Source organism: Notothenia rossii (genome assembly GCF_949606895.1).
Source record: "Notothenia rossii genome assembly, chromosome: 9".
In the NCBI taxonomy this organism is placed as follows: domain Eukaryota; kingdom Metazoa; phylum Chordata; class Actinopteri; order Perciformes; family Nototheniidae; genus Notothenia; species Notothenia rossii.
The window spans coordinates 72,773,401-72,784,420 of NC_136907.1; the positions used below are offsets into that span (position 1 = coordinate 72,773,401).

An 11,020-nucleotide genomic window follows, 5' to 3' on the forward strand; every position below is an offset into this window, starting at 1 on the left:
GTTAGCACTTCGGGATTTGAAATCAAATATGAAGTGCTTTATAAATGAAACCCATTATTATTATTATTATTATTATTATTATTATTATTTATTTTCCCCCACATCCTGAAATTTGACTTTTGTGACTCCAAAAGAGCTGACAAAATGGCCCGAGACAATACTTCAGGTTTTCACAATGACCTTGCACATTGCAAAGCAGTCAAGGGTATTTCCAGTTTTTCGATGACTCCAAATCGCCAACTGTTGTGCCGATGCATGTGATGTAATGAGCTTGCTGATGTACAGACGACGCCTTCCTCCTCCTAAAGGGATTTCTATTCAATGATGGTGCAAAATGGCTTCTATCTAAGAAGAGCCTGCTGTTTGATTCTGAAGGACTTTTAGTGATGCATGTTTGTTGCTTAACATGTTTTGCTTTTCTTTATATTTCAGGATGAACTCAATACTAGTACACGTTTTTTTTCTACTTGCTTCACAGAAAGTCTTAAGGCAAGCTTTTGAGGCTTTCAGAAAAAACAAGTTTTCCATACACAAAAAGACGAGAAGATGGACATTTTCCCCGTGCAGAAACCCTCCTCCACGGACTGTCTTTCCTCCCATCTCTCCCAACACCCATCACCCACTTGGCTCCTCGAGTGCTGCATTCCCTGTTCCCAGTTTACACAGAGAGACGGTTATAAACATAGAGAAAGAGCCTGTTTACATTAGTCCCATTAGACAGCTATAAAATGGTCGAGGCTGGGGAGGCAAAAACCTGAACTGGTGGCGAGGTATGAATAGAAAGGCTAGAACAGAAAGTTTAAGGAATGGAAAAAGAGACCCCTGAAACTCCTGCAGGATGACTCACTTGGAGCCAAGAGAGAGGGGAAGGAGGGGAGTGAAAAGAGGGAGAAACACGGGGGAAGCCCTGTGTCTCGGGCCACAGAAGGACACACAGTTCAAACACAGTGATGGAGTGGAATAGCAGGAAAGTGAGGTCACCACCCGGCCACTCTCTTTCACCACTTCTCCCCTCCTCCCTTTATTCTTGTTTTCCAACTCCCTGATGTTTTCCAGATGTGCTGCAGGTCTGGCTGCTGTTGAACAACGGCTAACTTTGTCGGATTTGCCAATTTCTTTTCTTTCCTCTCTCTTTCCCTTCCCTCCTCATAGTCTCATTTGAGCGGGCTACTCCCTCTCTTTTCCATCAGTTGTCCTCCCCTCTCTCCCAGTTCAATACTCCCTCTCAAGCTTTAAAGTCAGGGTACCAATTACGCTTCATGTAAACCATTCAAAATAAACGTATACTGAGGGGTCGTAATGGAAAAATCAATCCTGCCGCCATTGCTGCTCATGGAATCAAGTTAGGAAATAAATAAGGGAGGAAAATGGCAAACAAAAAAAGAGAGAAAAGATACAAAAGCATAGTGTGGAAAAATATATTTTTGTGACAGAGCATGGAAAATACGACAGCATCCCACAAACACTTCCCAAAGTGGAGGAGGGGCTGAAATTAGGCTCACACATCAGGACAGCAAACATGATGTGAGAGCATCAGGCTCCTCTGCACAGTCACTTTTCATACTGACAGCAGGGGAGGGACACACACACACACACACACACACACACACACACACACACACAAATGTAGATGTTCAGGAAACAAGCTTTTCTCGGGTAGTGAGGTCATGTGCGCAGCTTGTTTGGTTGTCATGACACAACATCACTAACTTGATTTCCCCCGTAATGCACTTACAGGAGACCGGAGGATCGAAGCACAAGATGAGTTCTGTTAGCAAACTATCCCATTGTGTGTGTAATAGATTCGTATTGGTGTCTGTTGTGTGTTTTCGAGAGGTTCTTCCCAAATACACCTTTACATTTAACCTTTCTTAAAGTAAAAAGAACCAAAGTATTAAGCTTTTCCCCCAGATTTCCCTTCAGATAACACTATAGAATCACAAGACAAAAGCTTAAAAAGATACTTAATCTCTCTCACCACACACTGATTATTTAGGGTCATCACCTTCTATTTCACCAACGAAAAATAAAAACCTGGATAAAGTTCTGCATTGAAATGAAGAATAACACGTAATGTTATTGGTGAGAATCTAAATCATCCAATTCAGACAGAGAAAGAGTAAAAGTGTGAAAGCTGTGTTTTTGGCGCCTCCAGAGGTTCATTCATCGACGGTGAAGGTGGGTGTGCCTCCTGCCGCACCCTTCTCCCACCACACGCACACACACCACGCTTCACTCAAGTAGTAAAGTAGTAAACGCAATGTGTGGAGAAATTAGTATCTTGTCTTCAGGAAACTGGGCTGAAAATACTTTATGGAACAATAAAAAAAAGTGTATTCTTTGCCAAAAAGTCTATAAATCTCTCGCCTCACACACACACACACACACACACACACACACACACACACACACACACACACACACACACACACACACACACACACACACACACACACACCACACTACACTACACTAAACAGTAATACAAACTTACAATAAACACAGAAATACATGTTGATCAATTCGATTTTTATCTTCAGGAAAGTGTGCTGAAAATACTTTTTGGAACATTTTTGAAAACAATATTTCTCTTTCTCTCGGCACAAAATGAGTAGACCTGGTGAAGAAAGTATAATAACGTTTCTTTAAACTCATCAAGCATATACATATGAATTCATTTAGTTTTGTTTAAGTTTTCCACCTATACTCAGCATTTTATTTTTATTATTTAAAAAAAAAAATGCAATAACAAGAAATAAAAGGTTTTTCTTATATCACTGTGAAAACCATGCATGTAAATATACACAACCTAGATTGTATCACATTTTTCCCATTGCAGGTAAGCAAGATGCAACAAGTAGCAGCGGAAGTATTTTCCTGCACAAGCTCTCAGTATCAGCCTCATATAAACACATTTCCTTGCTGCACAAATCACCACATTAAGTTCTAGGAGTTATAATAAAAGTTTGATTTGGTTACCTTTCAGATAGTGTGCTGCGTATAGTCTCCTTCACATCCAGAGCAGAGAAAGGCAGAGTGAGACTCCTCAGTGTTGAGCAGCACTCTGAGCTGCAGCGGCCCGCCCACAAAACCAAATTAGGCATCACATGTCTGCACCGTTATTCACATCTGTCTGAACTCTTCCTCCTCCTCCTCGTCATCACTGGCTGTTCAACACACCCAATGCAGTGCAGCAGAAGTTTAACCTCCTATACAATTACACTAGTTTACTTTTCAGAGGCTGGTAGCATCGTAAAAAGTAACACATCCAAAGTTAAATTCGTGTTTTATTCATTAAAAAAAGTCAATTTTCTTACAACTTTGCATGACAATACAGTTCAAATAAAAAAAACTCAGATTACAGTGTAATTAATGTTGGCATGACTGGTTGCTTAATATAAAAATGTTTTGCACCATAAGAAAACGAGTTAAAATCTGTACAGGTTTTAAGTTCAACTGGAAGAGATATTCCAGTGCTTGATGGCCGTAAACGAAAATGCTGATCGTCCAAAGGCAGTGCGCCCCAGAGGGATGGTTAGATCTGCATTAAAGTTTCTGCAACTCTGCTCACGGCAAACCTGAAAAAAGCTCCTCAACGGTGTGTAGAATTGTGAATGATTCTGAATACCAATCGAACTCGGGAAAGTAGAACAAGACTATCAAAACTTAAAAGTTTGTATTTGGACAGTATATTGCAATGATGGTGTTTTAATGTCTTTCTATCCATAACTTTTAAGGCTTGTTTATAAAGAACCTCAAGTGGTCTCATAGCAGTCTTAGTTGCTTGGGAGCAAATGAGCTACAGTATGATGTAAACAGAAAGTGGTCATTAACTTTGTGAAAACCCCCCTTACAGGAATTACTCATGAACATCACGTCAGGTTTATTTTAACATGGTATCATCAGCGTTACTAACCACACGATCCAGATAATACTAAATATTTGTCGATGCTAGAATCTGAATCATCGCATTCTGGGATTATTTGTTTGCGTTGCTTAGCTACAGCAGTTGTTACCCATGACAACCGTTTTTTATTTACTGTAAATTGATGCGTTTCCAACCCCTGTTAAAAAAAACTCTCAGAAAAACAGGAAACGGTGGAAGTCATGCATATCATTCATTCATATGCACATTTTCACAATACTGATGTGCTTAAATTAAAAGTTGTTTATAATATCTACGTTGCATATAAAACAAGTAGTCTATTTAAGTAAATAAATGCATTTACAAGCACTATCTGAAAAAAACAGCTTATTTGGAGTAATGCCATTTTCTTAAGTTTTCATCTTTAAACATCGGTTTTTAGATAGTAATATTATTTTAATAACTATATTTTACTGTTTATTTAAAGATATTTTAACATTTGTACAGTTTTGTTGTTTTTTGTTTCAGTTTTCTTTTTCTCTATCACATAAAGCACAGCTGCTATATAAATAAATGAAGTGGCACATTGAAAATGTTGGTAAAAGCATGTTTAGCTTATTTTGTTCATGGTTTTATAAATTTGAGACTTTGTTTTTTTGTTTTTATAATGATTGTCTATATATTTTCATGCAAAGCACCTAGTTATTTGTTATTAAAAAAGTTATATAAATGGTATTATTCTGATTATTTTATAATGATGATTGTTATTATTAATTGAATTATTATTCATATTTGTTTTTCTATTCAAATCTTTATTTTATATTTTTTATTATTATTATTATTATTATTATTATTATTGTGGCCTTAATGCCACCAGATGGCGCCAGATTTCAAATCCAGCCCTGATGACGTGATGACGTAATCGTGTAGGCGACGTTTAGTCACGACCATAGACGTCACGACAGAAACGTCAGTTTCCAGAGCCCGGTGGGTGTTTGTAGGAAAGGGTAACATCATGGCGTCAGGAACAGGAGAGCAGTCCACTGGACACGATGCAGAATTGGACGAATTATTGGACAGTAAGTGTTGACATTAAGTCTGCACCGCGACTGTGTCTTTACTCTCAGGAGCATCGGGTTTTGGTTTCCTAATAATCGGCTGTGATTTGGCTATCTCCCCGGTGTCAGGGGGGTTAGCTTATGCGCTCTGGGACCTCCCATGTCTCGTCTGGGTGATATCGACAAAATAACATTATTTTAAAGTTGTCGCTGGCCAGCCTCTGATTTCATGTGCTAAATACATAAAGCATTTGTTTCTATCGCATGTGTTAGTGTGATATGGCACACTGTTAGCTTTCTTAGCTAGCTGTCACCCAGACCCACAGAGCGGTTTCCACACACTATCTTTGCCCTTGAATGTTTTTTACTTAATCCACAGTTAGACATATTAAAATCCTCCTGATTATCTAACATGGCGGCTGAACTGATTGTTATAGCATTGTGTTTGTCTACTTTACTCGCCTTTGTGTACATGTGTTGAATCCTGAATCCAAGTTGGGCTCAGATCATGGTGTTTACTGACTGTAAACAGGTTTTCATATCTGTATTTGACAAACTTCTAATTGCAAGTCCACTGAAAGTAATGCATTGTAAAACAGTAGTCCTGCAATGAGCCTACTGATGTTGATCGAATTATCTTTATTTAATTTTCGAGACCATTGTGGTGCTGAACCAAAGCATTTATACCAAAAAGGATCAACAAGCCATGTCATTATATTTGCTTCACGAAAAGCTAAAATGTCATTAGAAATGAATCAGCCCATAGATTTAGTTTCATCTATATTCATACAATTACAAATATAAGACAATTTAAAATAGGTAATTGATTGCTTCAAATAAGATGCATTACACAAAACAAACAGCATTACCAGAGTAGAAATACAAGATATGAAGATAGATATCGGGCACACAAAGTGGTTTCTAGTTTTCTACACAAGTTGTTTGGAGACCTTCTATATACACGTTATCCCTCTTCTGCTGCTTGGGCTTAAACTAATAGAGAAATAATTCCTAAATGAATACATTTGTGTTGTAAAATAACTCCTCGAAATCTCCTTAAAAGCTTATTGACATGGTTATAATGTTATCCCTTTCTTTCAGGTGCTTTGGATGACTTTGACAAGACAGCGGTCCCTCCAGCCCCTGAACCTGCTGCTGCTTCCTCCTCAGCCAGCGGTGCAGAGAAGGTCTGTTTGCTATGTGATGCCTGTATAATGCAGACAATCAAAGCTACACCTTTTCTTCTAACTGTATTTTCTCTCCTAACTGGATTGTTCTCCTCATCTGGCTGCTGCTTGTCAATCAAGTGTGTATGCATTTAGAAATGTTCAACCTTAAGATGAAGGAATTTGAGAAGCTAGCATTCAAAGGACCAGCGAAAGCTTTCTTTTCCTTGTTTACCTGTTGAAAACTGTAAAAGGAAACATATGGGCATTTGGATGTCCCTTTTTTTGTAGGTTTAAAAAAAAAAAAAGGCATTAATAATAAACAAGTCTAACTACTTACTTTTTCTTAAAACCTAAGCCGCTGTCTCCAACTGAAGTGTTTGTCTGTTTGTTATTAGTCCTTCTTCGTTTGGCAGTTTCCTGATCCCTTGTTGTCTTAGTTTTCTAACGTATTTACTTTGGCTGCTGCCACAGTCAATCAGCTGGTTGTTTGTTGTGTAACCGGTAAGTTTTACAAAGTTAACCCCCCCAGAAAAGTTCACTGTGCTTACGAAGAAGGACTTTTTACATGCACAGAAGGTTGCAACTGTGTCAAGGGAACAAAAGAAACAACTTATATAAATGATCCATTAAAGAAAGACACGCCGGAGCCTCGCAGCGCCCAAACTGTGGCGCGCTTACAGTAAGTGCGCCGCATAAGCGCTTAAAAGTGCGCCGCATTTGCGCTCCCTCTGCAAAATGAGGCCCGCTCCGCGAGCTGAGGCCCCCTCCGCGAGTTGAGGCCCCCTCCGAGAGGTGAGGCCCCCTCCCCGAGGTGAGGCCCCCTCCGCGAGGTGAGACCCCCTCCGCGAGGTGAGATCCCCTCCGCGAGGTGAGGCCCCCTCCGAGAGCTGAGGCCCCCTCCGCGAGCTGAGGCCCCCTCCGAGAGGTGAGACTCCCTCCGCGAGGTGAGGCCCCCTCCGCGAGGTGAGACCCCCTCCGCGAGGTGAGACCCCCTCCGCGAGCTGAGGCCCCCTCCGCGAGGTGAGACTCCCTCCGCGAGGTGAGGCCCCCTCCGCGAGGTGAGACCCCCTCCGCGAGGTGAGGCCCCCTCCGCGAGCTGAGGCCCCCTCCCCGAGGTGAGGCCCCTTCCGCGAGGTGAGGCCCCCTCCGCGAGGTGAGGCCCCCTCCGCGAGGTGAGGCCCCCTCCGCGAGCTGAGGCCCCCTCCGCGAGGTGAGGCCCCCTCCGCGAGGTGAGGCCCCCTCCCCGAGCTGAGGCCCCCTCCGCGAGCTGAGGCCCCCTCCGCTAGGTGAGGCCCCACGCAGTCTGCGTGATCTGCGTGTAGGAAGGGGAGGGCCTGCAGTCAATCCATTATCAAGTTGAGTGTGATGGCAAAGTTATTTAGCACAGAAAGTATTATTCTTTTCTTTTCAAAAGGTGGGTGTGAGCACTCAGTGTTCCCTGAGGTGTCTATAAATATGTTTTCTATTCACCTGTGCAGCCCCCCATGCTTGAAGACTGCAAACTCTTCGAGACTCTCTTTGAGGGGGACATGGCTTCCCAAGCAAAGGAGGAGTGGGAGAAGGCCATGACCGAGCTGGCCAGTGAGGAGCCAGAGTTACTGCAGCACTTCAATAAACTGTCAGAAGCAGCTGGCAATGTTGGTAAGCTCTACAGTGGGTCATGTTCCTCTGCTTACGGTTCTGTTTCTGTACCCTAAATGTTATGTGTGTTCTCTGGATAGGCACTGACACCGCCTCCCAACAAGAATTCACTTCCTGTCTTAAAGATACCCTTCGTGGTCTGGCTAAAAATGCAGACAACCTGCAGGTGAGTAAATCAGGATCTATGGATTGTTATTCGGAGTGATTCAGACACAGAGCAGTTCCCCAACTATCTGTGTTGCTTACAGACCTCCGGACTAGCAGGAGACGACCTTGTTAAGGCGCTTGAAGGCCTGGGATTGGAGGAGGGTGGAGAAGGAGGCGGTGACGACGGGAACATCCTGCCCATCATGCAGACCATCATGCAGAATCTGCTCTCTAAGGAAGTGCTTTATCCGTCTCTCAAAGAGATCACTGCTAAGGTGTGCATCTGTTTCCCGAGCATCCACTATGGTCTGTTGTTCCTCTACCAAGTGTCACTGATAAATGCCTCTCCCCCTCACAGTACCCAGAATGGTTGGAGGCCAACAAGCCAAGCCTCAGCCCGGAGGACTACCAGCGCTATGAGCAGCAGGCCAAAATCATGGGAGAGATCTGTAATCAGTTTGAGAAGGAGGAAAGTGGGGCAGCAGATAAAGACGGCACGTTTGAGGGCATCATGGACCTCATGCAAAAGGTACACACACTCTGCTTTTGACTGAGGCAGTGCTGAATGGGATTTCCATTCTGCTTAGCTTACAAACTGTTCTCTTGTTTACTTTAATGTCAATGGAAGTTGGTTTGTTCGTAACGACACTCATCACAGAATTGAACACTTTTACCTTCAGCTGCAAGACCTGGGCCAACCACCCAAAGAGCTGGCAGGTGATGCGGTAAGTTTTCCACTGCTCTGTCAACAACAAAACAATGTTGTGTGTGTATGTCTATGACCTGAGTAAATTATACAAAATACAACATAATAATAAAAACATTTGTATTGACACGTGAACGTTAAAGAGTTTAAAGACTTACAATTAAATCACACCAAATCCCAATCTCGAATATAACAAATTACGTTTTTTTTGTTTAATCTGTTACTTTTCCAGATGTTGACCAGTCAGTTTTCCAAATCCACATCAGCTATACTTCCAATCAGGATAAATTATATCTATAACAGCAACACCAAGCAATGTAGCAATAAAAGGCTATCTTTTCAACGAAGTCTGGTGCCGTGCTCACTCCACATAAATCGCACTGGGTCTATTTTTTACATCACTTTCAGGATTTCTATTATAAACTAACCAAACGATTTAAATACTCGACAAGCAAAGGTACATAATTATACTGGTGCAAAACTCGCAATAATATCCAAAATTGCAATAGATTAGATATGACAGGAATAGCTACCACTGCTTAAATCTGAATTGTTTCTTGATAGCCCTTTTTCTTTTCTCCTTTAGCCTCCAGGCTTTAACTTTGACATGGAGTCCCTCAATCTCCCAGGAGTCTCAGGAGCCGGGGCGGCAGAGCAGTGCTCCATCATGTGATCGGGTGGAGCTGCCGTCTACCTGAAGGACTTAAACCAGAGAGTCATTCTGTGCTTCAGCGACAGGCCGGGATCGAAGGAGTGTGAAGCAACGGTCAGGCAGGAGTGTGACCCGACTGTCAAACGGTTCCCTCTGAAACAGAAAGTGTGTGGATGCAGAAACAACAACAGGAAGAGGCACCAAAACCAACAGGAACCACACACACTCTTCTGTCTTAAACCACTGAACGCACAACTCTGAACATTTTAACATCAGTTTGTCAGCGGTTGCTGCAATTCATTAACGGTTTTAACAGCATTCCTTTCAAAAGAAAATAGCACTGCCGTTCTTCACGCTGTTTTTACAATACTGTCTATCGTCACGGTCAGATCTATCAAAAACACTTAACAGGTAAAAATGGTGCCTTTTGCAAAATTACTTTAAATGATTGTTTTAAGTTTATCATCACTTAATAGTTTTAAAATGATGGGAATTTTTGCAATATCACCCAATGTTTACACCAACTACCACTTCATTAAACACACACCTCTGATCCCGTGCAGGCTGTGGAGGATGTGACTCACCAGATAAATACTTATTAACATGTTAGGAAATTGTGAAAAAAGGAGTGTACATTTGTTAATTATTAAAACAATTAAAAGATTAAGGTGGAATAAAGCGCTGACTGTAATTCAGCCAGCTACATTCCACAAGAGTTTTAACCCCCATTCCCAGGAATGCATTTGAAGTGATGAGATGATGATTCCCATATGCCTTTTGCTGTGATTACAGTGATCGTTATAGTGTAGAGTTTCTGTGATTCCCGGTGTTTATTTTGATAGTTGAGAGTGATGTTTTTTCTGGTATGGGATCCCTGCTAGGAAAGATACAACATTGAGGGGTATTTGGAGTGTTTACCACCTGAACGTGTACACTTATGTTCTTTCCGGAAAAGGAGACGGGCAGAGTGCTTAGCATTAAATTATGTGACGCAAGGATAAAAACATGGCTGTAATTCATTCAAATGCACAGTGGGTGAAACATCAACAGCCTGTTAACATGTCGGCTGTGCTTGGTGGGTTTGTTTACCCTCGCAGCCTCTAATCACCAGCTTCTGTTGCCAGTGGACTGAATGTTCCGCTGTGACCACAGAGAGACATCTAGAACCATCATACGACCATCAGCTCATCAACACCTGTATAATAAAGGGGTGCTGTGAAAGGATGCAGTCAGCCATGCACTGAAAAGAGATCTGAAATACGTCAGACCGGCGGGGAGGCTTCTGTGGACGTCCATACTGGGGGGTGCAATCTATTTAACTCTCAGGGCTGATGCAAACACGCCGAGAGCACCGTTAAAAAAATGCATCCTGTTATTTGACGCTATTTTGTTTTGTACATATATGAAATAAAATAATGATATCATGCAATATTTGTTGATGTTGTGGATTATCATTGCAATTTATAAATTATTCCACTTGATTATTTCCATGTAATGGTACTTTATATATTAAATATGATCAATTTTGCATACACAGATATGATCAGTTTATAGAAGTAGTGATAACATAGTATGTATGCATGGTGGTACTCTTTACTAAGTAGTAGAGGATGTAAATACTGCACTCACTTATAATTGTAAACAGAAAATCAATTGTAAATTCATAATTTGTGAAAATGAATGAATATTAGTCTAACCAGACTGTAGAAATAGATTTTTCTAGATTAGATACCGTAATAAAGTCACTAGAACTCCCATGTGATCGCCTGTCAGCTCAGTTCT

At 41.6% G+C, this 11,020-nt stretch overlaps 2 protein-coding genes across 2 annotated transcripts in view; one reads left to right on the forward strand and one right to left on the reverse strand.

Moving 5' to 3' along the window:
* Positions 1-3,102, reverse strand: part of myadmb (myeloid associated differentiation marker b) — a 6,238-nt gene extending 3,136 nt beyond the window's left edge. The window contains exon 1 of the mRNA XM_079650871.1: positions 2,980-3,102. The gene's annotated coding sequence lies outside the window, so the exon portion shown is untranslated. The remainder of the gene's footprint in view (positions 1-2,979) is intronic.
* A 1,721-nt stretch (positions 3,103-4,823) lies between these two features.
* On the forward strand, positions 4,824-10,667 carry pex19 (peroxisomal biogenesis factor 19). Its single transcript, XM_079651366.1, has 8 exons — positions 4,824-4,944; positions 6,025-6,110; positions 7,571-7,733; positions 7,814-7,899; positions 7,982-8,155; positions 8,239-8,409; positions 8,561-8,605; positions 9,173-10,667. The coding sequence occupies exons 1-8, from the start codon at positions 4,881-4,883 to the stop codon at positions 9,257-9,259; spliced, it is 876 nt and encodes a 291-aa protein (XP_079507492.1). The 5' UTR covers positions 4,824-4,880; the 3' UTR covers positions 9,260-10,667.
* The last annotated feature ends 353 nt before the right edge of the window (positions 10,668-11,020 follow it).